Source organism: Odontesthes bonariensis, chromosome 1, assembly GCF_027942865.1.
Source record: "Odontesthes bonariensis isolate fOdoBon6 chromosome 1, fOdoBon6.hap1, whole genome shotgun sequence".
In the NCBI taxonomy this organism is placed as follows: Eukaryota; Metazoa; Chordata; class Actinopteri; order Atheriniformes; family Atherinopsidae; genus Odontesthes; species Odontesthes bonariensis.
This window is the reverse complement of record NC_134506.1, coordinates 32,192,647-32,220,559: the sequence shown is the minus strand read 5'-3', so window position 1 is coordinate 32,220,559 and position 27,913 is coordinate 32,192,647. Positions and strand designations below refer to the sequence as shown.

The 27,913-nt window shown below is 38.8% G+C and overlaps 1 protein-coding gene across 9 annotated transcripts in view; it reads right to left on the bottom strand.

The window, feature by feature from the left end:
- Positions 1 to 1,263: 1,263 nt before the first annotated feature.
- celf6 (CUGBP Elav-like family member 6) overlaps positions 1,264 to 27,913 on the bottom strand; it is a 141,034-nt gene continuing 114,384 nt past the window's right edge. For 7 of the 9 annotated variants that reach the window (XM_075464588.1, XM_075464599.1, XM_075464625.1 and 4 more), the window contains 6 exons: positions 26,935 to 27,084; positions 26,069 to 26,131; positions 25,412 to 25,492; positions 22,554 to 22,697; positions 15,398 to 15,547; positions 11,906 to 11,980 (listed from right to left, as the gene is read on the bottom strand). In XM_075464588.1, the coding sequence (XP_075320703.1) occupies positions 15,420 to 15,547; positions 22,554 to 22,697; positions 25,412 to 25,492; positions 26,069 to 26,131; positions 26,935 to 27,084 (566 nt within the window). In that variant the 3' untranslated portion in view covers positions 11,906 to 11,980; positions 15,398 to 15,419. Of the gene's footprint in view, positions 8,702 to 11,905; positions 11,981 to 15,397; positions 15,548 to 22,553; positions 22,698 to 25,411; positions 25,493 to 26,068; positions 26,132 to 26,934; positions 27,085 to 27,913 lie in introns of those variants that run through there. The other 2 variants (XM_075464594.1, XM_075464611.1) reach the window with 2 other exon arrangements.

The window sequence follows — 27,913 nt, the reverse complement described above, 5'->3', positions numbered from 1 at the left end:
AAGGATAAAGACAAGAAAATGTAATAACTTTCCCCCTATCCAATCCATACTTCATGATTATCCCTTTCTCCAAAACATTGGAAAAATGGAACTGTCAAAAGAGTCTTGTTGTTCCATTTTCTTTCCCTTGGCCCCCCTCCTAGAGACAAACAAACCAACCCCTGTTAGCACATTTCATCAGCTTTAGGGGTTACAGAACAGATTGAGTATCGACAACGGTGGCTGTCGAGGCTTATGGCTCAAAGGCAACAGTAGAGGAAAATCTCAGGGGTAGGAGATGCAATCGAACGGACCAAAATAATTCAGCAGGACTCACTCGAGGAACAATCCAGTTTGTCATGTGGAATCATGGAGTGTCTGCTTCACAATGAGAGACGGCCCCATGAGACTTTGCACAGGAGTCAGCATTTGAGTAGCTGAGAGTTAGTGCTCCAACTGGCCCCTCTTTGCCTTTTATCACCTGTAAATTTAGCCACCGTAAATCTGTTTCCACAATAGTGCTGCTATACAGACGCACCAGAGAGACCCATAAAAAAGACATGATGTTGTGTCTTGGGATATCTTGGTCATTGATGTTTCCCCAGGTGTCATACTCCATTCTGGGAACAATTAGTGTCACTGTTTTGATGTTTTCCCGCTGTTGTAATGGACAGTTGGAGCTGGGGGGGGTTTGCTCAGTTGAGGTGTATAACGCCATATATTTCTCCTCATTGTAGTTGGTTTTAAGGTATTTGATGACCGCTTGTTCGCTGATTTGAGGAGGACAAGGCTCTTAGACATGAAAAGGACACTGTCCCTTAGCTTCATTTTGACCCTCCTTGGTGAATAACAGCACGAGAAAAAACTCTGATTAATTGTTTGGCCTTCTGCTTCCTTTTCACAGACAACGGCCAGCTGCTCTCATTGCACCTGATATTGTTTCTACTGTAACACCTCCTTAAGACAAGAGCTGAATATCCATTTCCCTTTAATCAATTCACAATTTATTTCCCTCCCCCTTCCAACCTCCCTTCCATTTATTATGCATTATTCGCCCCTTTTAAACGATTTTCTACTAACCGCCTTTTCTAATTTGGTATTCGGATATGGTTAGCGCTGTTAGCTCAATTAATACAATGACAAGACCTAAATGCATTCTCTTCACAATCCAGGTGACATTAGGACACTGACAGCTTCCCACTTTGCACACCATGAAAGATCTATACTTTTAGGAATTAATTAATCAGGATAGGTGAATAAATAAAAGAGACAAAGCAGGCTCAATCTTCTACAGGACTGTGCTTTATTTTAGTCTAAGCAGAATATAATGAACTAGAGAACTACAGAGTTCAGGAGCACTATGGGAGATATCATCCCGAATCAGGGAAACGGACCCGAGCCAACTCTAATTCAAATTACATCTTTGTTTCAAACAAGACAGGAAACAGAAACTCAATTTGTCAGAGTCAAATAATAAAATACATGATTACTTTTTTCAATGTGAATTTAAATACCTTCATATACTACGAAAAATAAATTTTGAATGACAACACTATAAGAAATTATATAGTGAAGCTGGGAATGTAATGATCCATGATACAAAAATCTATGGTGCAAAATGACCTATGACTAAAGGTGTACGATTTAAAGGCTCTCATTGAATGTTTGATTGAAGCAAACTGCTCAGTTAGCTGAGTTTGTTTACATTTTGGTCCTTGTAACCAATGACAATGGAGGTGGATGACCACATCCGTATTTGTGTCAAAATGGGCTTGAGGCAAAACTGACTCTGGCTAAGTGTTTGTTTGAAAGAGCATTTGGCATCCCCAGTATACAGTGTCTGACCGCTGTTAACAGGTAGTGCTGTCAAAGAGAACAGGCTGGGTTTAAGGCAGAATTCCCTCCTCACTTTAACAAACCAACTTCACTGGAGTAAAGCAATGTGGCACAATCTAATGTTGGCACAGTGTCTTCAGTGGATGGAGTCGCATTAGTGAAGAGACTGTGGTAGAGACGCAAGAAAAGAAAAATGTGAAACTCGAGAGATATGTAGTAGGGTAATCACAAATAACCGTCCAAAAGTAAACCAAGAAAAAAATAAAATCATAAGGAAGAGATTTACAAGAAAACCAACCATTGTGAAATGGAATAAGATGACAATATAGGTCAAATATAAAACCGATGTGATGGCAATGTTTGATCATTTTTGTTTGTTTGTTTTCAGTCTTATTTTTTCTTCTCAATACAACAAAAGGCCTCAAATAAGACTGATTCATTTGAACTCTGTGCAGTGGACTTTGTTTTTCCTGAATCCACAGACCGGTGCCATCAATCATCTTTTTACAGTGCAGTTTGCTAATTTTTGTATTGATTTAACAGCTCGCAGTGAGCAAAATCTCTTTGAACTTGCCCATCCACAGGGGATTTCACTAAGGGATTGTGCAGCCAAAACATAAAGAAAAATGATCAAAGCATATCCGAATAAACCTCATGACAATGGGTCTACCCCAGCTTCAGCCTGTAATAACACAACAAAGAAGGAAAATAAAGAAACATTTATCAACATGAGTATAAAATCCCATTTCTGAACATCAGTGCTTCACTATACAAGAAATAAAATAATTTTATCTTCTGTTTTTGATAAATTATTTCATAGGATCCTTTTCTTAGTTTCAATGAAATATATCAACTATTCTTTTATTTATTTTTTTCTAATGTTTGAAGGTGATCTATTGTATGGCCTATAAAGAATGATGAACAGAATTGAAAAATAAGCTATATTGTATGTACAGGTCTAATGCAGCTGTGTGGTCAGGAGAGCAATGGTAGATCGGGTCAAGCAAGCACAGGGTTCTGCTGAGATCTGCAATAGTTGGTCTCTTGTTTGTCCCCTTCCTCCAAGCCTAACCGTGTATGTATAGTGTCAGCCTTGTGTATTAAATGCTTGATTCCAAAATGGTTTATGTACATGTTAAACAAATTGTTACCTGGAGTTTCATTTAGCAAAACTAGCCTCTTTAAATGCTGTAAAGCCTAAACTTTCACTTCCAGAGATTTCAAAAGACTGGTGAAAGCTGATGCTTTCTTTTCCTTTTTTTTTCACACTGTCAAGCAGAAAGCATGCAGATGGATGAACTTTACAGTCGCTGTCATATCTGTTCATCAACTGGAATTGGACTAATCCAATTACTGCACAGGCTATCTTTCCTCTGTCAGAAAAATCATGACATGTTGGTGTACACAGAATCTTAATTAACGGATCACATCGGGGCCGTGGCTTAGGTTTGACACTAAGTCAGATACTTCCTAAGCCTTGGTCCAATGCTTAGGGTTGTAGGATGCATGTTCACAGCCCAAACCTAAGGGGCTTAAAAGGACTAAAACTCTCCTAAATCCCTGCACTGCTGTGGATACATTTTATAATGACATCATTGTCCCACAGAGCTTCTCACCACAAGTTGCTATACAACCTCTCCTTGTTTTTGTATTTAAAAGGCTATTTACAGTAAGGAATAGAAAGGGGGGTCTTTGCCTTCAATACTCTCTGCTGTGTCTTCAAAGGTGGGTGCACACTTCCAGAAGTTCTTTGTGTTGGCTGCACGGTGACCTCTTTTCTTGTGTCTTTGTTATTCTTGGAATTGAATGACGGTATTATAAGTCCAAAGCAAGATTTAGGTGGTTGATCAACCCCTCTGCTGGCTCAGCGCTCCCCATGATTGGATGCAGTCGCACAGCTCCTACTGTCCTCATGTTTATCTGCTCAACCTCCTTCAGGATCAGGGGTAAGGCAAGGCTCTGAACCGCTCCACTAATCATGACATCATAATGGCTGATGCCCTGAGTATTGGGAGTGATTTTGTGGAGTTTCAGTTTAGCATACAGCACCCCCACAACCCAGTGCCCATTTCCACTATTTCCATCTCCACCTTTTCCTATTCAAAATCCCATTTCCACAGCAAAACCTTGTTCTGCACCAAAATGAGATGACGGAAAAGTGTTCTCCCAAAGCAGCTATTAAATGAGAGGCATTAATTTCTTCTCTCCTGTCCACCAGGTTCCTTTAATTATCTCTCCACTTTCAGTCAATTACATTTCACTTCCTTTCTTTGACAATCACTGCTATTTCAGGGTGAGTGTTATGCACCCAGGGGGTTGGAGATCCGTGCTTTAGCAGTCTTCTGGTCTGTCCTGCCATTGGCTGTGACCCTATGTGCGACTCTACACAATGAGCTTCATGAGCAGTGGTGTATAGGCAGTTGAAATGAGTATAACACCTACACACCCTTCCTATTTCTGAGTGGGTACATGTATCTTAAAAGAATAGTTTTTTTGGTCATTTTCATTGGAAAAGATTTGTTTGGTCCTTAATGTAGAGTACCTTTCAGTTCACCACTGATTTATTTGATGCTCATCAAAGGCAGAACAGTGAGACCACAGAGATGATAGGATTTATCCTTTTGGAGCTATGCATAACTTTTGAGATATCAGCATAATTTGCATGTGTCAGATTTAATTAGATTTATACTTATTCCTATAAATCAAAGTGTCAAATTACATTCCCTCAAAATAATTTTAGGGGAAATATAGTTTTAAACATCTCTTTGAGTTCCAGCCAGGTTGACATTTCTCAGTACTTATACAGGTGAAACTTATTGTGAACTAAAAACCCAACTGGACTGATGCAAAGGGCACAATAGGCAGAGATTGATAAAATAATTGGATAATGAGATTAAAAAAAAAGTGTACACTTCTTTTTTCCTCTTATTTCGGTAGTTTCACTGTGATCTCTGCTTTTAAGGGGTGTAAAGGTAATAGGAGCACCCTAATTAAATGTGTTGAAATGCTGATTTCACATTGCCCAATTTAGCCCCGGCATAGCAGATATGCTACATGAATGCTGCGCTATTAGCCAAGCCAGGCAGTGGGATAGTAGGCAAAGCTAGGTTTTGGCTCACTGGGGAATCAACGTGCCATTAGTAGTGGGAACTTGCACACCATCTGATATACAGAGACAGAGAAATTCTGTGGAGCATGCATGCAAGAGTTACGTTACTATGTGTATTCTAGAGATTATCAAAACAAGCATGGGACATTTGGTTGCGCATGGAACATTAGATTGCCCATTGATCAGTTCAGCTTCACACAGAAAACACATACTTTATGGAGAACATGGCTTTGCTTTGAGCTAATTCATGCAGCTTCTGACATTTCTACCGTTAGTTTAATCAAGGGCAGAGGAAGAAAGGCTGGGTTTAAATGCATTTTTAAAAGCTGTTAATTGATGGACATCATTTTGAATCTAAAGAGCTGTGCTTCTGAATATCATGTTAGTGTAGAACAAAACTGTGCTTTGCAGGTGCCCTGGGATACGAACAAGATAAAGACAGCAGTCTGAGCAAGTCATTTTGTAAAATTGGGTGACCTCTGTTGTTGACTGCTGAAATGCAATTTTGTTGCTGAAAAAGAAATCACAATAACACAGGCTTCACAGCAGCTGCTTCTCCAGGATTGAACATTTTGTAGCAAAATTGTTGGTTTCCTCCCAGTTTTAAACAACTATTCCTGTAACCTTTGTGGTGAATACACATGCTCTGTACCCTTCTTTTTTAATTGTCGATAATGTCAATTTGCCTTGCAATTTTATCACCTTGTTATAATATGGAAGGTTTTGTTCCACATCCTCCATTGCCTTTTCGGGTAAATTCAACTGTATTATTGGTGCCAGGTCAACTGTCAGCAGCCTTGCCAGGGAGTAGGCACAAACATAATTCTCACTAATCTTCCTTCTGTCATCCATGTGCATGCAGGGGACCATCTCTACAGTCATTTGGTCCAAGTGATTATCCTGGTCATTTTTCACTTGGTTGCTGCTAATGTATAGAAGCTGATGATTAGAGTGTGATTACAGGGAAAAAGCATGTCTAATATGGTGCTGGAGATAATTGAAGGGTAGTGAGCAGAGACATTAGCCAGGTTTTAAAATGCTGCTCCAAAAGGAGAGACGATGAACAGTTGTGCTGAGGTTTTGAAAGGCATGGCTGCTGTTAGGACAGTGGAAAGAGGAGGTGGTACAAGGCATGCTGATATTATGGACTGAAATCAAGACCTTCAGCCTATTTAAATGGCAAAAGCAGTGCAATATAAACAAGAATTTCCTGGCACACATGATCAGTTCTTTCTTCTCTGATTTGAAACAGGTCCGGTTTGCATCTGAATTTTATAAAAGAAAGAGGGAGGTAATGACAAGAAGAAGAAGAGTTTCAGTAGTAAATATGAACTGGTTGGACTGGTGCCTACAGTACTCAAGCTCAGTCCTAATTAATCCTTAAATCTGGTTCTTTGAAATCATATAGCACAAAAATCTATAATGTTTGTCACCAGGGGCTTGATTACAGCTTCTAATTTTATCAGATAAATCATTCCGCAGCAACCTAGAAGCATCAGTTCAAAAAGATCTCAGTGTGATAAGTTGTTGACTTCCTTTCTTCCCTGCCCCCCTTCTTGCCTTGCCCTGCCTCTTAATGCCAGCTGTCAGTGCTCAGAGGGCTGGTGTACGGATGTGAGCTGGTGTACGGCAGAGAAAATTGGGAAGTGCTCATCGTGACTGAAACAGCATTGGTCCTCCCTCTAGACACACTCTAAACATATTGATCTGGTTTCTGAGAGGAGCTCTCTTCCACAACTCTAAAGCAGTCAAAAATAAAGACTATGGGACTCTAAATCAAGACATGACAGCAGCGGAGTGCTTTGCTCTGTCAGTGTCAGAAGCTACAGGCGAGCTGAACAATGGTTCAGAGTGGTTCTTAGAATTATGATAGATTTAGCTTGTTTAAGCAGTAACTTTTTTCTCCCCCATAAGGTCTATGTACAAAATATAAAGAAAGCAGGTCAGTAAAGATGTTTACGGTGGAATTTGTTAACATTATATTTTTAGCAGAGCTAAATGAGCCCTAAAAGCCTGCACTTCTTTGCCATCATTGCAGTAAATTGAATTTTTCTTCAGAGAAATGTTTCTTTTCATCTGCCAAGAGATGAGATTAAATTTTTCTCAGTCAAGAGTTTTGCAGCACCTCCAGTATGCACACATAGTCTTGGCATGTCGCTCACCAACGTCCTGGTTAGTTTAGATTGGCATATTTTTTTGAGGGGAAACCACAACCAACTCATTACTAAACTGTTCATCCTCCTGGCAGTTACAGTAGCTGTCACCTTAATCCTCCTCTCTTCCTTCTTCGCTGTTCCCCTCATGATCATGCCTCTCTCTTTTAACCGTCTCGTTTTAATTACTTGTGGCTTCATAATTCACACTTCATGATGAAATACAAAAGGTCAAGAAAAAAAATAAAAATAACAGAAGACACCCAATGTCCATTTTACTTGGTCTTTACAGTGGATTGTCGCTTGAACACAAAGGCTAGCGAGAAGCCTTAAACATCTGCACTTCGTCCAGCACAGACATCGGTGAGTTCAGTCCTTATTTTTCTCTTGTCATCCTTTTTTGTCTTTCAGAAACAGTCTTTCGATAGCTGTCAGAGAGTGCAGTGACTTACACATCATGATGAGTGAGATATCCAGTGGCTGGTGCCTTAACATCCAAGAGAAAGATACTTGTTGCGCACAGGGGTAGATGAATGTTTTCCTTTATCCCCTTTTTTTTTTTAAAACCCTTTGTCATTTCAACTTCAAATATTCTTTTTTTTTTTTTAAACAACAGCAAAAGTTAGCAAATCTACATCTTTTTTTTTTTTTCTAGTCTACTTCACTATTCTACAACCTGGTGCTAAATCAGCATCCAGAGCAAAAGATCAGCCCCTATACTACGATTCCATGTCTTTTTTATACATTATTTCCATTTTCTTACAGTAGGCCACTGGATATTGATTTAATGATTTTTTTGACTATGAGTAAATTGTAATACTTGCAGCTACAAGGTATGAGTTTTTTTAAATATATATTTATATATTTATATATTTATAATCTTTTAAAAAGCATTTAGTCCTTTGGTCCCTATTTCCTAAGGAATGATGCATGTAAATTATCCTGGATTCTCTACTTGTCTCCTCTTCTTCTTGTTTTCTTCTTCGATCCAGAGCTTGCCCTGTCACAGAGCACAACACCTGTGTAGGCACAAAAACCAAAATGGCAGCAGGCTGGTGTGTGTGTTATTTTGTGTGTCTGTGTGTATTTTTGTGTGTGCGCACACGCATGAGTTTGCTTCAGTACTTGTGTTGGCATTTGCACGTATTTATACATGTACAAAGTAAGGTTTTTGTTTTTTGTTTTTTCAGATGTTTTTTATTTTCCAGTTTTTTATTTTAAGTGTAGCTTCTTTAAACGTGTATGTTTGGCTTATTTTCTGTTTTTTTTTTTTATGTGTGTTTATCTATATCCTGTGTCAGTATGCATGCTTTGAGCATAATGAGTCTATAAAGGTTTTTTTTTTCCCGTCATGTCTAAAAAACAGCAGCAAAAAGTTGGTCTCTGCAAAAAATCTTCTTCCACAGACGCCAAAGCAAAACAGGGAAAAAAGAGGCATTTGCGAAGAAAGAAAAAATCAAATAAGAGAAAAAAACAACTCTGGGATCCTTCATTCAGTCACCCAATCTTTCAGCGGCCTTCCAGGAGGATCAAGGGACCACCCTTCCTTCATGATATGTAGCAGAACAAGAAGTCTTTGTACTTTTACTGCACTTGTGGAAATAAGGTGTTGTGGCCCTTCATCCTGTGACACAGAGAGAGGAGGAGAGAAAGAGACAGGGGAGAATAAGGTGAGTGGATTCAGTGAGGCTGTGGCAAACATGCTCAGGGTTGCTGGCTCCTGGTTATCACACAGACTGACAGGCACAGCCAACAGCATGAGAAACAGACGGGGAGGATAGAAGAAAAAAACGGAGTGTGTCAATCACAGCCAGAAATAAGTGGGCTAGAGGTGGGGTGGGAGATTTGTGTTTAAACCATATGGAACAGACATCTACACTGTGACAGCACTAATCCAAGGAAGGCCTAATTTAAACTGACTACATCTTCCTGTGGGATAAAAAAAATTTCCAGATATGGTGCGATCATTTTTCTTTATTATTCATAACAAACTACAAAAGAGGAAAAGGAATTCATAAAGAAAACAAGACTGTCTGTGGATTGATATGATGTAATAGTTAGAATGACTGAAAACTGATGGCTGGAAAGAAATGTACATATATCAATAAGTAGCCTCTAATTACAAACCCACAGCATTTTTGCTGCCTTTAACTTGAATGTGTCTCTATAATCAAGCTTTGGATATAAAAGATACTGTGTACAGCTTATCAACTCTAATATGTTGTGAGCTATGATGTGGGTGAAGAAAGGCTACAAAATCATAGCAAATCACTCTCTGGGAGTGAACATGAAAGGGTCTGACTTTGTGACGGAAGCCCTCGCCCAGGCGCTCTTTGTTCTACCTTTTCATTCCTGTAAATGAGCTTGTTACCATTTCATAATAGATCTGCTTTTCAGATAGCGAAGCTGAGATTCAAACATATTTCTCATGTGTAACAAAGCGAGCCCAGCCATTAGTGACATATAGCTCTAACAGTCCCAATTACAGATGCATTCTTTTGTGCACCACTAGCCATTCTCCTTATACATGTACCACAAAAGAAACACACAGTGGCTTTAAAATGTATCCATTTTTTTTCATCTAAGTAAACAACTACCCTCAAAGCATCAAACTATTTCACCCAACATCTTTGTCAGATAATAAAGAATTTTTCTTTATTTCCTCACAAGCTAGCCTTATGCTCCACATAATAACCACCTTCTTAGATGGCTCCATAAAGGAATCCTGGGGCCAGATGCATAAAACTGTGTGTACACACAAAAGCAGAAACTTCTTTTTGCCACATTTATTATGCATTGAGTCGTTATGGTTCTCTTTAATAAATCTCATTCATCGTGAAGTTATAAGCATGTGCATGATCCAGATTCCCATTTCCACTTTTGAATGGATGTGAATGCTACAGTCTTTAGTTATTTGCATATAAAATTTATGTTTGCACCACAACTAAACAAACACAACAAGGAGAACAACCGTAAAGAAGAAGTGCAATTTTACCAATATAGAAATGAGACACTCATCAGTAAAGTAGAGAAAAACAAATGTGTTTTATTTGGTGGTTTCAGCTCTGGAATAATGGCCCGAATAAAAATTGCTTAATGGTAAAAAGTAACAAGTATTCAGCTCTGAGAGTTCAGAACACCTGCAGAGATTTACAAAAACGATAATAATTTTGTCTGATTATAAATCAGTGGTCAAAACACACAGCAGCTTGTGCAGCGACCGGCAACCCCTGCTCAATCTGCAGATGTACAGATATTCTGAACAGCATACAGTGTTGTATGGCGGTGATCAGGAGGGAGACACAAATGTACAGATCTTGCATGGATGTTGGCTGGTATGTCTACCATCCTAAACTAAAGCAGCACATGAGCCAATCTTGTTCCAAAAAATCCGAACTATTTCTGGGTACTTGTTCTCCTCTTAAAGCCTCATTAGCATTAATCTTATACAGTCACACTGCAGTATTTATAAAGAGCATCCGCAATTTAATAAGACTACATGATTAAAAAAAAAGAGAAAAACTTAGAGATAATGTCAGAAAAAAAAATCACTCTATATAGTGTTCAAATGCAATTTTTTTTGTATTAAACATAAAATACCATTCTTTTCATTTTCACCTTCCACTTCCCCTCATCAGGGTCAAGTTACTCTAAAAAGGTGTATGTATGGTCTGAAAGATGCTAGAGGTTTGCACATTCTCATCACACATCCATACTTTATAGATACCAGTTTGTGTTTAGCGAAAGGCTATTTTTGTGTGAACGCATCAGTTATGCATCAGACTCCTGGTAGTTGAGAAGCATAGAGGCCAGAAAAACTTTCTCTTGATGTGAGTCACCTGCAAGTCCTCTGAGAGAATAAAAATCTAGTAACTTCTATCTAGATATATACCCTAGAGAATAGTAACAATTTCACTTGCAAAAAAAGGACCTTTTTCACAAAATGTGTTTGGTGATTTTATATTATTTTAGATTTTGTTTTTCAGTTAATTAAACAACAGTTATCTGACATATAAATACCAAATATATAAGACCTAACTTATCTGGCAGTATACTCCTATTAAAAACACAAGAACACCATTCCTAAAGATTTGTGTACAATATGTGTGGTGGACAGTTTTCAGCCCATGTGGGTATTTGGCACTGCCTCCAGCTCTTCTATTGTAATTGGTTTCCACCCTCATAAATAAATAAATGGGAAGTGATTCTCATGTTAGGCAAACAAAACAATCTTGCAGAAGTATTCCCTGTGCTGATGGAATCCACAGAGAAGCTGAGTGTCAACATTTGCCTGTGCACTCTGTGTGGACATTAGCGCTTTAATTGGCTACACAAACAGAGGGTCATCTCGGCCATCTCTCAGCTAAACAGCTGGCGATCGTATGGGGAAAAAGGTCCTTTTTGCAAAGACTAATTGAAAAACAAATAAATAGTTGGGTGAAGAAGAACACTGTATGTGTAAATGTGAAGAAAAAGAGAAATAGAGAGTACAGTACATCCATACACATGAACCCCACAAGAGAAAGTATAACATCACAAGGGCACACGGTACAATGGCACAAAGGGTTAAAGGCCACTTCCAGTTATAATCAACCACCCAGTCAGCACGTCATTTACATTACCAGCCAAGAAAGGCATCGATAACTGCACTCCACAAACTGCCAATATACAATATACAGTATATATATAAATATATATAAAAGGAGGGCAGAATATGAAGAGATAGAGATATTAGAGATATCAATCAACGCCACGTCATGCAACGCAGTCACAGTCCCACCACATGACGTCATCCAAAAGAAAATGACACCATGGGTTCAACTTACAGCTGTGGGAACTTGGCCCCGTGACAGGTGTCGGGGGAGGGGGTTGTGTGGCTATAGCGAAGAAAGGCCACCTCACACTGATTGGCCGTGTCAGGTTGCCAGGTTGATGGGGGTGCAAAAAAACAAAAGAAAGAAACAGTGGGATTTTCTTTTTCTTGAGTCAGAATTCAAAGCACCCTTTCCATTTTTGTGCTCTACACTCTCACTTAATTCTGGCTGACAAATCAAGCAAGATTATTATGGTTATTACCATAAAACTGAAAAAGTAAAGACAGTAAAACAATAGTAACAGGACAAATGATATTCAGCACAGAAACAGGCTTTTTTGTGCCTAAGTGTGGAGAAATAGTCTCAGGCTGACAACATTTGCAGGTTAAAAGTTTGAATTGATGTTTTTTTATATTCACATAGATAACCCTTATGGCAAAAATTTTCAGAAACTTGTCCTGCTTGCAGTAATTGGATTTGCCTAGCATTGTTTGCTATGAGGGTGGCCGTGCAATAAGTGCTTCGGCTTTTTTTTCCTTTCTTTTTCTTTTTGCATTAACTTTATCTTTCAGACACAGAATGTAATTTTAGAGTAGCAGGGTTCCTGAGACCAGAAAAAGAGAATGCTGTCTGATCGTGTTTTTAATTCAACTTCAAAGCAACACTGTTCGTGTTAGAGACAAAAAGGGGCTTCTGAAGTTATCCACATATTTAAGTTTTTACCTATAAGAAGAAACACAAAAGAAAATCATCTTTCAATTTTCATCAAAAGTTTGTCATAGTAATAGAAGTTAAGTAAGAATTTAGAAAATTAAAGAGTTGAACTTTGTATATGTCTGCAGATGTCTGCCATCATGCCAGAATCCAGAAAGGAAAAGCAAAAAATAAATATTTCATTTATTTTTCTCCCAAAAGATTGTGTTTATATGAGATTCTAATGATTCCTAAGAATCCGTAAAGCTACAACTACGACAAAGAACTGGCTTTGGAAGCCCCAGTGTATTGTTTCTTTCATGCTTTCATAGGATTGGTCTCGGTTTTGCTCTAGTGATTTTCTTCAACTCAACAACAGAAAGTGATAGCGTGATAAGAGAAAAAAAACAAAAAAAACCCAGATATGGTTTTAATTGGACCAGAGACAAAAGAGGGGATGGAAAACACAAACACTACCATACGGGCACACAACTCTTGCTGAAGTGATGGAATGTTATTGGAGGAAAATGTCTTAACTTGCTTTCAAAGTACGTCTCCATGACTGCCCTGTCATTCGGTGCTGTTGCAGGATATTTTCCATTTGTCCCTCGTTAATGTGCTAAATCAAATTCTCCCACCCCCTTTCTCTTCTCCGTGTGTCAGCTTTGAAAGCTTCTCCTCAATTAGCAGGGCATAGCTCTATTCAAATGCTATCAGGAAACTGATAGAGGGAGCATCTATCATTTGTATTGCATATGCCATCCTGTGGCTTTATAAGAGTCAAATCTAAAACAAGCAAATGAGATTACCAAGCTTTTATTGATGGAGGAATAGAACTCAGGCTTATGTTATTGTAATGAAAAGTTGTCCAGCCAGTTCGGTTCAGAGAGCATGCATCTATATTATTTTTGCATTGGCAGCTGCGGTTTGTAACAGATGGGCGATGATTATTTGAATCAAGTGTGACACTGTGAAATTAGTCTATTGAGGGATGGTGCTGCTAAAAGCAATCTGTATTTTTATTGTCATGTATGAAAGCTCTGACTTTTTGAGGGACCAAAATAAGCACTAATACTGATATCTGCCAGCAGATGCACCATTATATCACCCCAGAAAGGTAACCACACAGCAAACTTTGCACAAAGTTCACAAAAAAGAGTGAGATAACAATGCTACTAAAGCGCCATAATTTTGCTTACAGATGACACAGTATTAAATCAATGGATTGTGTCTAAATTTAGACTGATATTACAGTGCAGAAAATTTTGAATATGAATGTTGGCTTTATCATAAACATATGAAATACCGTTTAATAGAGTCCTATTTATTAATGCTTAAAAAAGAGGTGAACATGATAAGACACCTCCCATTAACAAAACGTCCTCAGACTTGCTCCTGAAATGATCAGCAACATCTAAGTGCTTGTAAAGATTTTTGGCACTCTTGTTGGAGAGCTGCCAATAGTTGGTCAAATTACATTTAAAATTGTAAATGTAATATCATTATAGAATAAGTATATTTTTTTGTACATTATCCATCCTATCTATGTTTTTTCCTTCTCTAGTTGATATTGAAATATTTATGTACAGCATTTCTAAACATTAACTATAAGTTGCAAATGATGGGGAGGGATATGTACAGAAAATTCCTGAACTAAAAAGTAACACTGCATAAACAATTGAGAAAAGGCTCATTGTCTGCTTTAGGGTTCGTGGAGACCTCCTTTAACTTAAATGAAACTAAGCGAAGAATGCATACTGCAGAGGGCTTCCCCAATGCTCGTGTACAGCTGCAGATTTCAAGGAATAACCAATATTCAATAAATGTGTCTTTAAAAATATTAAAAATGAATCACCAAAATGGAAATCATCTTGCTGTAATGTAATGTTTCGATATTTAGATAAAAATTAAAAAAAAAATAAATCACTGGACCAACTTTTGGAAAGTCTAAGTGTAACCAAGTTAAAGGTGTGCTTTAAATTTTCAGTGATCACCATGAATGGACGGGTGTGTTATTTTTGTAGCTTGGCAACAACTTAGCTGATGATGTCACACAGTGTCGGCAGGTGACCCAGGTGGACTCTCCTAGTAGATAATATAGATAAAAACTCATAGCAAATAGTTCAACATCTGGGGTGCAGAGATGCTCCTTCAAGAAACATGAACTGTAACTGTTTTTAGTTGAGAACAGATGTGCCAAACATCAGTTTGCAACCAAGTGTTGCATTGGGCGGTTAGAGTAGTTCATAATAGAAGCCACTGCAGCAAGTAAATGTTTTTCCGTTGAGCATCTTTTGCTTTACTTTTTGGCCAGCACATATCATTTTTCTATCACATCAAGAGCACATCTAGATTTATTCTTGCTCATCGCCTCTCGGATTTTTCCAATCAATCAAGGTGCAACACGACTTTTACCAAGTAGTTGACAGAAATGTATTGCTGAGCTAATTTAGGAGGGAAAGGAGTGATATTTGGTTTTATAAACTTGTATTTTAAGACCTAGATTCCAGTGCTATTGTCAGACAGATATTTCTTAGCACATCTGGGTAGTAATGATGTCAATAATCCTACCTGTAACTTCCTGAAGGTATGAAAGAGATTAAACAAACTCCAGAAGAGCAAATGTATTTCTGTGGCGCCGGGTCAGTGCTTTAGATGTAGGTTGTATTAATTTTTTCATATTGATATAGCATAAATATTCACAACGACTGTGGTATACCAGCAAGACTGACCTTGTCCATCACTATGTTTCCCAAGTGAAATGGATGGTTTTCAGTGTGCCATAAAGTTTTATGGCGTGAGTGTCACTGTACCTGGGTATGGACAGCAGACGAGTCAGTAAGGTCGGTTGGCATCCTTTGGCCGCTTTAGCTGCACCTTCAGCCTCTTCATGCCTATCTGAAAGCCATTCATGGCCTGGATAGCGGCTTGAGCACTGGACGGGTTATCAAAACTCACAAAGCCTGAGTAGAGATCACAGAGCAAGGGAGGGATGAGACATGAAGAGAGAAGAATGGGAGGGACGGACGGGAAGAAAAGAAAGGGGGAGGGAAAGAAGCAAGGAGAAAAGACAACTAAGATGAAAGAAGAGAAGGAAAAAAAGCTTTTTAACTCTCAACAATGACACAACAATAGCTCTTTGTTTCCTCTTTTCAGTAGATTAATTAAAAATCTCTGAATAAAAAAAGATTACACAAAATACCATAAAGGCTAATAACACAGATATTAAAAATCAAACAAAGGGTCATTAGTAACCAGGATTTGAACTCAAACAGAGAAAAGGAAAAGACATAAAAGGTGTTCAAAGATTAAAGAGGAAAAAAAGTTGTGTGGATTTTCAGAGCAAAGCAGTGTTTGAGCCACACAAGAGCATCAGTGCTGTGTGTCTGTGTTTTCATTTTACGTGTGTGACTGAGCATGTATCTAAGTAAAGAGCAAAGGGCAGGGGGTCGCGATGAAATGCTAGGAGCAAGGTGTGGAGGACGGAGGTGCCTGCTGCTCTGAGTTATCACTTGGGTGTTGAGGCAGAATGAGCCCACAGCTTTCCCCTCCGGGACTCCTTGCCAGCTCTTATCAGACACCTCTGTGATTGACGGCCAGAATTTTCCGCCTGCCAGCTGATTTGATCACACTGCTATGGGTCCAATTTAATTTGGGGGGAGAGGGCAGGCTTTTGTCAGTGCTAGTGAGATAAGGCTGCTGCTTTTACAAACCCTTTAAACAAACTGAGCAGGGAAGGGCCTGTCAGTTGGTAGTGATCCCCCTCCCAATCCTACACACACACACACACACACACACACACGCACACACTATCTCTGGCTGTAATGAAACTCTATACCTCACATTTACATCCTCACGCCAAGAAGTTGATAGGATTTTTGTTGTGCAGAGGAGTAGTACAAAGAGTACATTGCAAACTTTTTTTAATCCAGGCCCATTAAAGCAGACATATTATTGCAGTTTTGTTTGTTTGTTTTTCCCTTTTCTATTATTGTGTTATATATCTTTCTTTTTTTGCATTCAAAGTTACAAAGTGCCCGCCAAAGAGAGTTATCAACAAAACTTCTTGAAATAAGAAAAATAAATCCAGGTGTCTTGATATAAAACCTGAGTCTTCAAGAATTTCTTCCATTCATGTTCATTGTGATTATTTTTTCATGTCAGTGTGTTTAGTCAATGTTTATTCTCTAGAGGCGGAAACAGCCGTTTGTTCATCTTATCAACCATTTGAGTGACACGTTTGCAAAATGCATTTACATATTTCGTTATGCGAATCAACTCTTTTTCAAAAGGGAGGAACATAAAAACCTTTTTGGTAAAATATAGGATTCTTTAAAGATATTTGGGCATTTCTATTAACCTTTTCCATTTCCAACTTCAAAAGGCACCTAAAATCTTGATGGGATCATCAAATATTGTCTTCTACAGAAAACATGCTCTTGAACTGTCCTGAAATGCTATGTTGGCAATCCAGATAGTTCTTCAATCACTTCTCTTTGTCATCATACTGTATGTCATATTTTCCTAAGAGCTTGAATAAGGGCAACTGGACTTCTTCTTGGATCTTGAAGACGTTTCACCTCTCATCCGAAATGCTTCTTCAGTTCTAAACTAGATGGTGGGGAGTATCAGTTTATAAGGTTGTTACAGTCACATTTGTCACTGAATGTCTTCAAGATCCAAGATCCTGCATGACTGAGAATCTACACGGATTTGAACAATTTTTACCCAATGGCTGGACACGCCCACATCCAAACTTAAATAGAATGAGCAGGAGCCTTGCCACCTCTGCTATTTCTTTCCTTGTTAGAAATGATACTGATAACTATAAAATATCAAAGCCACAAGCAAGACAGAACTCAAGTTATTGTTCCATTCCTCTCTGAAGAGATGGGAACCAAATGGATCACGTTTTAGTTTTCCTGGCAACTACAGCAACGTGAAAATCCTCTTTTTTTCTTTTGTTTGTTTTGTTTTGCTTCACAAGCTGTTTCAGAGCTGTTTGTTTGGGAGGAATTGTCCTGCTGTCCACTGCCATCGGGAAATTCCATTGACGTAGGAGTTCTGTTTGGTCTGCAATCATATTCAAGTGGATAATACCTGTAAAGTAACATCCGCATCGGTACAAGACCTAAGGTTAGTCTTAGGTCTAAGAATAGTCTCACAACAAAGTGTTATTCACTGGAGGTTGTTTTGATTTCGTTTTTGTACATTAAAGCATAAACCTGGTCAAATAGGATTCAAAATGTATGCAAATTTTTATAAAACCATATACAAGTATAGTTTAAGCTCCTAAAAATAATCTAATAATCTTTTAACTGAATTCTCCACATGATATTTTCCATTCAGCAGCAAGCGTGTAGTACTACGTAACTCAATACCCAAGCATTTCTACTGCTTGTGGTTTATTGCAAGTATCCATATCAGAGAATACGATACACATTGTAATGTTATGCATTTTTGATGAAACTACCTAGAAAGTTGCGGGCATTTTTGGCTTGAAAACACAAGTAAAGGACCAGGTTGAGCAGCAGAGTTTACTGCTGCACCTGAATTCTTATATTGGTTCCCCCACCCATGGTAAAAATAAAATAAAAGAGTTGCTGTGATGATGCTGTGTACTGCATATGTGTAATGTGATATTTGGTAATATGAAAACCATTTTATAATATCAATTTAGTGGCTGTGGTAGTATATAAGTTAGGTCCTGGTTCTCAGCATGGTGTGGGAATCAAAAATTGTAATGGGGAGCTCCCATTACATTTGATTTTTATTTGATTATTAATTATGATAGTTATATTATATTTGCAAGTATTTATTGCATATTTGCCCTTTTATTAAGCAGATATGGTTATACCCTAACTGTAAAGTCGAGTCAAGTCAAGTCAAGTCAAATTTATTTGTATAGCACATTTCATGTACAAAACAATTCAAAGGGCTTTACATAAAATAAAAGCATTGCAGTGGGGAGTGGAAGAAGCATTAAAAATACATAAAAGGATATAAAAAGAAAGAAGTAAAATAATTAAATATAATTTAATATAATATAATATAATCTATCAATATAATATAATTTATTTTAAATAATTAAAATAAATAAAAATGATTAAAAACAAGATAAATTAAAAAGATACTATGCAGATTTCATGCACAGACACATGAGAAAAAAAATGTTTTTAACCTGGATTTAGTAAATGGGTATGATAACTGATTTGTGCAGACCGAATATATAAATGTATAAACATGCACTGATGAGAAAAACAGAAATACGACTCTATTTAACTTAAAAGTGAAAAATAGCTCAAATTAAAAGAAAACAACAACCATGAAAAAAAGACCAGCATGGAAAGACAAATCAGTTTTCAAGACACCTTTATGTACATTATTGTAAATATCATTTTTATTTGTATCTCAAAGCATACAGCTTTTTTATTTAATGTGTATGTAGTGCAAGTCCTTTCTCAAAAGACCTTTTGAAATGATTTTTAAGCTAATTCCAGCTAATTGCACTGAACAGAATAGGCTTTTATCAATTTTAAAAGTCAAAATGAAGTGACTGAATACAGCGGCGTAAGTCTAATGTTATACACAAAGAGTTTCAAGTTTAACTCAACACAATCACATTAATGCATGCTTTCCTCACGAGTATTGTACACATTTTCTCACTCTTTTTAACATGGTTCTGAAAACCATGTAAACTACCACAAAAATGCATCACCATTTGTATGACATATTTCACAAACCACAAAATAACTATTAGTGTAACCTGTATTGGCTGGGGATTTTTTTGTCATCTTCATTTTTTAAATTGACTTTTTGTAAAATATTTCAGAAATCAAGTGTTAGATATTAGACAATGTTAGAAATCCATATATATTTTTTCACCCTGCAAATAAAAGTACTTAACTAAACAGACACATTTAAAATGACAGTAATGCATCCCTTAAAAATATTATATCCTCCATGTCCTACTTCAGAGTTAAGTGCCTCTTCAGTGACCTTTGGATCATTTTCAAATTTGCAAACTTCTCAGTAAACACTCAGTCTCAGAGTTAACTCTACAAAATCTCAATATGTACCTTACTTGTGAAACAGAAAATTAGGCCTTGTTAGATAATTCCGGTAAAACTCACAAGTTAATTACTGCATTGACAAGCAATTTGCCAAGCAATTTGCCAGAAGAAAATTTGAACTAAATGCAGACATATAGACATGTTTAAGTATCCTGTCTTAACCTGCACTTTAGAAAATATCTCTCCAACTAACAGTAAGATCAATGAGTTGTTAGTTTGTGTAAGAGGCTATTTATTTAGAAGACACTTTTGTGGTGCTTTAAATGACTGGCAAGCTAAGTACATCTCTTTACTTCGACATGAATAAGATCTATTTTTTTTGCATTTTGAATGAACCATCTATCTTCTTGTGTTTTCTACATTTGTATACTGTATGTGGAATCACGTGCAGTATATGTACACATGTGCACGTGTTTGCAGCACCCATTAACCACATTGTCAAGAATAAACACACATTTTTTAAAAAGTGATTTGTTCCAAGTTTTTTGAGGCATAATAACTTCTCCTTAATCCACTACATCTTTTTCCTCATTTGTTAACGTACTACAAAAGAGCTTTGGGGCTCTTACTATAAAAAGGCAAGAGAAATTGGTGAAAACAAAATCATGAAAAATCACGAGTTAAATAGCTGTGTTTCAGCTTACATCTTAATCACCTGCTGTGGGGAGACTGATGGGGTCATTGCCTTTTTGACCTCCCCCCCTTGTTGACTGACAGATAGTGTTAGTGAGAGGCATATGTTCAGAGGAAGACACGCACAGTGAGTGAGAGAGGCAGACTGTCCTGAGATGGAGAGATGAGACAGGTGAGGAAGGAGAGAGAGAGGCTCCTAGATATGCCGTGTTGAAGAGAAACTGAGAGAAAGCCAATGATGGGAGCCTCACTCTCTCTCCCTCTCTGCCTGTCTCCTGGGTGCAGCTGTCCAACTGAATCAACAGCAAGGCCCACACCAGTCTATTATTATCTCTTTAAGTCCATGGATTCCACCTGCACCGCCTCCAACCTGATGAACTGGTTTACCGTGTGGGAGGCGAGACACGAGGAAGGGAGGGGTGGCGGGATGCTGCTTGGTTGCCTGTCTTGAGGATGGCGGGCAGTCTGGGAAAATGCTTTACTCTAGGTTGAAGAAGGCTGGGGTTTGCAAGAAGGGAAATGGATGCTAACTGTGTTAGGAATACTCTGATAACAAAACTGTTTGGGGGGAAAATGACAGTTGTGTTTGCGATTTTAGGATAGAAAGCATCTATCTTCATTTGTCTCAGCCATTAAGACATTACCCATTTGTGTGTTGACTTCTTTTCTGAAGCCTCAAGCTCAGCATCTGGTCAATGCCATTTTCAGTTTTTGCAGACAGATTCTAAATGCAAAGCTTGGACACTACGTATCTCTACAGGGTAACTGACCTGCCACCTAAAGCTGACTTTCCTGTGATAATGCATATCTTCACAGAGATTATAGGGTATTGTGAAATACTTATAAGCACTTAGTGTCTTATCTGGAGTTGACATCATGTCAGTTTGGAGAAGCAGCAAAACTTTGATAGGATAGCCAAGTAAACAGCCATTCCGACAAGGGATGGGAGAAGAGAGTATTGTTTGCCATCTAAAACATCTCAAACCTAATAAAAATCTAATAGCAAAGTGAATACTATATTTTAAGTATTTACACTACACCTTTGCATTAGGAAGTTATTTACTGTCTGAATGCTTTTTAGATTTTTTTTTTTTTACTGCAGAATGTCCATGTTGTAAAATGGTCAGCTGTCCATGTAATGGGGTATTGACCGTATTACATGGACCCAGTCTGTGTAAAATTCTGATGCCAAAGTCCATCTATCCATTCTCTATACCACTGAATCCGTCGGTCAGGTCGCAGGGGGGCTGGAGCCTATCCCAGCGGTCAATGGGCGAGAGGCGGGGTACATCCTGGACAGGCCGCCAGTCCATCACAGGGCCACACAGAGACAAACAACCACACACACACTCAGACTCACTCCTAAGGACAATTTTAGAGACACCAATTAACCTAACATGCATGTTTTGGACAGTGGGAGGAAGCCGGAGTACCCGGAGAGAACTCACGCATACACGGGGAGAACATTGCAAACTCCACACAGAAAGGCCCCAGCCGGGAGTTCAACCTGGAACTTTCTTGCTGTGAGGCGACAGTGCTAACCACCACACCACCGTGCAGCCCGATGCCAAAGTCACAAGGTGAAAAAGTCCACAATTCAGTGGTCGTTTGCTGTGAAATATTTATGGTTTTAGTTGGCAAAAGATTCTGGTCTTCTGGTGTTTTTGTTCTGTTAGCTTGGGTCTCTAGTCAGAATTCCTCCCTCCTTCTCCAAACTAGGAGTGCTCTGTTCGTTGTTCAATGCAGGTAAAACACTGCTCATAAGCACTTCCCATAACTCCAATTAAGAAAAGGGAATATCCCCTAAAATTGATATTGTCCAAGGAACTGTAAGAACCAAAAGAAATCACTGCCACTTCAGTTCGCTTGAAGAGACAAATCAGTTGTGGAGACCAAATCCAGCTTGTGAATGTTGACTTGTTTATTGCTCTTATAAAGTTGGGTATTTCAGCATGGAGGTCTACAAGGACTGACCTGCTTTTGGAGACAGTCTCAAATGCCCACTCGAGGAATGTCAATTTTTGGCACTTGGCTTTTGCTCTTCTTTATCCCTCCTCACACTCATTGTGTAGGGGCATGCAACACTAATTTTAAAACATCAACTGCAGCTCGATTAGGACAGACACTCAGAATAAAAGAAAAGAGAAACGCTAATTGTTGGGAAGCAGCAAGAGTCATGAGATCAGTACCAAACAAAGTGAGTGACTTTCTTCATTTTTGTAGATTTCTTTTTCCTTTTCTTAACCATTCATCTTTGACTCACCGAAGCATTTGCTCTGATTGGTTGCTCGATCCACAAAGACTTTGGCGGAGATGACGTTGCCAAAAGGTAGGAACATTTGCATGAGCTCAGCGTCTCCAAACTCCTGGGGCAGGTGATAAATAAACAAGTTGCAACCTTCTGGCCCTGGTGATGAGAGAAAGACAGCAGGGGGGTTATGTGGGATCATAAACAGGAGATGCCCTGTGAGAGGAAGGCTGGCCATAATAACATGGGTGGAAAAATGACTGTAAAACAATCAAGAAAAAAATGTAGATGGAGAAAGCATTTTATTTGTTAAACCCGATTATTGTGGCATTTGTAGAGCTTAATCCTACTGTCAACATGTTGTTTGAACAGCTTTTTCCATTTGAATCCATGGGTCCCATTTCCCATATGCTACTATAAAATCTAAAAAGGGATGGGTTATTTCACTAAATCATGCTTTGTACTTACATTTGACAATTTTATTAGAAAATATCCTGGCAATAACAGCATATTATCAAACAGAAGCAAAAGTACTAGTGGAGTAAAAGACAAAAACAGCCAGGAAAATACTCACAGACAACAAGAATTAATGATTGAAAGAGAAAGACTGAGATGTTTACTGGGAAACTGGAGCAATAAGACACGGAAAAACACAGAGAGAAGGTAGAGAACACATTAAGACATAAACCAAGTTTTTGCTCCAATTACTATGTGACAGTAGGACTGTCTTCCAATTTCTGTCCATCCCTCCACACTCATCTAGCCAGCTGCCACATATTGTACAGACCAATCTGGATAAATGCAGGAACTGCAGGGAGACAGGACAGAGAGAGAGCAAGAGAGCCAAGGATGGACGCAGAGAGAAAAAGAGGCGAGAGAGTGTGATAGACTCAGTGACAGTAAGCTTGGAGCTGGCTGCCTGGCTAGCTTTCTCTCCTGTCTCATTGCTCAGGGTGATAGCACGACGAGATGAGACTGGGTCTGGTGAGAAGGCTGATAAGAGGGCTGCAGTGGTTACTGGCTGTGGTGTATTATGCCTCAGCGAGATAGAGGACACACACACATACGCACTCACATGTAGGTTGACAAAGAGGTTTTTAATATAGTTTGAATCTTAGTTTATTCTGTTTAGGCTTGTGTGTCAGATAGTGGTGAATTCTGTTTCCATAAATTCTGTTTGTTTGACCCATAGATCACATGACCACTTCTTACATCCCTTTCTCGTATTTGTTATTCTGTCTATTAAGCTTTGTAAGTAATTTTTGGATGGATAGATATGTCAATAAAAAAATCCTACTTCTATTCCAACACCATTTGTGGGGGTAACTGTTGTGAGACCAGGACCGGATTCACAACAGGTCTTGTGAGGTGGTCACCTTCTTCTATATCACCTGCATATGTAATGATCACCATGTATATGTGTTGATAATGCTAATTAGCCATGTGCAGCCAGGAGCAGGCTAGTCAGATGAAAGCTATAGTAGATTCTTTTTTTTTTTTCGGTTCATGATGTAGTGATCATGCATTAGGCAGAAATAATGCTCAACATATTACATGAACCAGGGGAGACATTGTGGTGAATTAAGATATATACCAGAAGATAAGCAACTCCAATCTTTAACCCTTTGTTCACTCTTCAAGGACATATTTGGTAATGCTGGAACTTGAGCTAGGTGAACAAACTCTGGATGCAGAGGAGCCTCCATAACTTTGCAGCATAACTTAAAATGTGAGACATCTTTGCTTTACCTTTCTGAATTTTATTTTAATATGTTATATCATGCTGACTAAGATGCTCTAAAAAGAGCACATTTTCTCTCAGAGAACAGATTTGTTTGGTTGAAATCACAGTTTGGGATTTGGAAGGATTTTCTTTCTTGACACACGCTGAGACACGGGCTGATAGAATGCATTGTTGAAAGTGTTAGCTCGCAGTTGAAGCCGAGGCTTGACAGTGCCCGTGTATTCAGGTTTGGATGTATCTTGTTAAATGGCAGGGCTGCAGACTGTGGCAGTGGACTGAGACAGTCTGGGACAGCAGCCAAAACCCTGAAGAGGCCAGAACTCAGACAGGCCACTGGCTAAACCAAGAATAGTTCTCTGTGTGTGTCCATGTGTGTGCCTGTTTCGTTGTTTATGCTACTGTGACTTCTATCATTCTTGCTAATGAATAGAATGCTCCAAAATATAATTGAAAGGTAGGATATCCAGAACCACTGTGTGCTTTTCCTATGGAAGGAAATTATTCTGGCATGTAAATGGAATAAATCACTGAACTATGTAAGTATGTGTGTTTCAGTTGTTTCCTTATACAGTTCTGCTCTGTGACCCTATGGACAAAATTCAAACATAAACTAACTTTTCCACCCGGTAATGTTGGAAACATTCAATTACAAGTCCAGATATTGAATATTCATGCCAATCTATGCTGTCTCATATAATCATTTAGATGAATATTTGAGACTGAAGAAATGGCGTCAAAAAGAGTGATTTACCGTCAAAATATATCCTATGCTTTACTACATCTGATGCTGTGGCATACGAATGAACACTTCACAAGGAATGGTAGTAAATGATTATGCATACAGCTAATTAATCTGATGAATATTTATAACCACTTAAACACATTGTAATGGACTGATTAAGCAGTCCAACGCTGCGAGTTTGAATTAGTGTAGTTTTTGAATAATGACAGAGTAACTTTCCATCTCACTGCTAATGTTCTTCTCTTTAAATGGGGAGCCTTTTTTTTTCACATTTTCCCCAGCCAGCTTTTTCCCTCCCTCGCTAATTCAAAGCAGTGCAGCTACATTAGAATGGAACATGGCAATTATCACCTTTTATCTTGGGTGGGCGCGCTTGCTCGCTCTTACCTTCCCTCTGTTGCTGGGGAATGATGGTTGGTTGCTGTGGGAACGCTTGGCTGATTGGCGCATAGGCGGCAGGGTAGGCTGCTGTTGCAAAGGGAGAACCAGAGTGGAATTTTTCATATCTCCATTTTCATATTTGACACAACAAAACTCAAATCGTTATTCCATTGTTCATTTGTGTCCTCTAGACATTGCATAAATAAATTGCATTATGACTGGGAGCTGGGGCTCATTTGGCTGGTGGATCGCTACACAAAGAGAATGGCAAAAGGGGGAGTGGAGTGCAGTTCAACTAAGCAGACGTACAAAGAAAGAGAGGGAGACTTACACCATGTTAATGAGAGATGATGTCAGGCACAAAGCAATGGTTATGAGAGGTCTGTCATCGCTCATGTAGGAAGCTATGGCAGATTCAAATCCTCAGCTCTCAGTGTACTTCAGAATTAAATTTTTGTGAGGCTGTATAATCAAGCCGAGTGAAAATCCTTTTTGCAATACAAATGTAAAAGTAGCCTAATCCAGAATAAAATTGGCTGGTCATCTGGCTATCTCTACCTGTCATGGTGTCTAGTGATTTGACAAACCAAAAGGGAGAGGTGGGGAGGTAAAGGGACAGATGGAGAAAGTGAGAGAGTAGAGGAGCTTGGAGAGACGGATCACCTGCATAGTGTTGGACACCAGCATAAGCCTGTTGGAGAGGGTCAGTCACTGTTGGACTCTGTGCTGCAGAGATATGAAAAGAGAGACAGAGAAAGAAGGGGGACAATGAAGAAAATGGAGGCAGAGAGAAAAAAGGATGCACAGTGGTCAAGACGGACACAAAGACAAAGCTATAGAGATAATCTTAGATATCAAGACAAAAATTGACTTTGCTGAAGAGATCCATCAGGCGGTAAGATCACACAGGGAGTGAGAGAAATTTAGGTTGTCATATCTTGCAGTTCTTCGAAGTGCCTGTTTGCCCCGGATGTTTGCATCAAATATTAACAACGTGCCAAACAAACCACTTTGTTGTTCATTACGATTGCAGCTGCCTTTCTAGAATGCGGAAAAGGGGAGTGAGTGTGTGTCAGTTCTTCAGGAATTAGTCCCAGACAACATTAAGAAGCTGAGGATGGGTTGAGACGCATCAAATGAACTATAATTGACTGATGGATGAACTGATTGATTCATCATGATACTGGGACAGGCTTCTCAGAAATCAGACTGTTGATTTAGCTTCAAACCTCAAATGCTTTAGTTCAAATCAGAGAAAAATGTCATTGAATAAGTGAAATTGAAAAGACCCTTGTCAAAGTTTAAACAGTATTGTGTGATATAATACAATTTGTCACTACAAACACATTTAAATTGCACTCTGGAAATTAGATGATGTTCTTATTCAGATCAAATACAGCACTACAATAATCAAGCATTCATAGATCAGTTTAAGCAGCTAACAAAGTCAGGGTCAAAGCAATGGAGTTAGACAATATATGCAACAGATATATCTCATGTTTACTTGATGTAAATCTGGACTGGCTCACCTGGGTAAGGATGAATACCATTGGTGTAGATAGGCTCAGATGTGGGTTGGCCGTTGCTTTGAGGCGGGAGGGCACTGAATCCATTGACCCCAATAGGGGTGGCTATGCTGGGCACGGCTGTGGCAGAAATGCCTGGGGGTGTGCTGTTGCCTGCAAATAGATGCTGAGTTAATATGGAAACAGCAGGGTACATACTCCACATGCTAAAATCTCAAAATCTGAAGTGTCTTTTTTCTACCGTAATGTACATTTTCTCACCTATACTGTTGTATAACATGCACCTAAAAGCAACAAATGTGTATCTTGTGACTCCTTATGAAATTATACTGTATTTTTGGCATAAACTGGCACTTATTCTGCTGGGGTGAAGGGTACAGTTACAAACACTCCATCAACACACTAATTGAGGGTAGTGAGAGGAAAAAGCATTGATTCACTTCTGGAAAATGTAATAATGACCACTGACACAGAGGACCCTGAAACACACAGTGTTTGTGTAGCAGACTCTGCTGCATGTCTGTCACCTTGCCTGTGGCCTTTTGTGCTGATGGATTTTTATTATTTTTCTTATCCAGGTGAAGGGCATTTAAGTCATGTAGGATTATGTGTGATGGGTATTATCAGGACTATGTAGGCCTTGTGGATTACAAATGCCAGGTACAGCATCAAGTCACTTTATATAACACATTTGCAATGGCCTTGCCGTCAGGCGGCATGCCTACTTAGTGTCGAGCCATCAAAGCTCTTCATGACAAGGGCCGAAAAGATAGTTCAGACTGGGGTCCAGGATTATCTCACATAAATCTTTGCACTTATATTGTATAAGCCAAGGACTCTGCATCCAAAGTCATTGGATTGGCTGTGTTCCCAGAAAACACACAGTCAAAGACACAGAGGGAGAGAGTGACAGACAGAAAGAATGAAAGAGAGATAATGTGTGAGCGGAAGAGAGGGAGAGACCATAATGTGGCTGCCAATG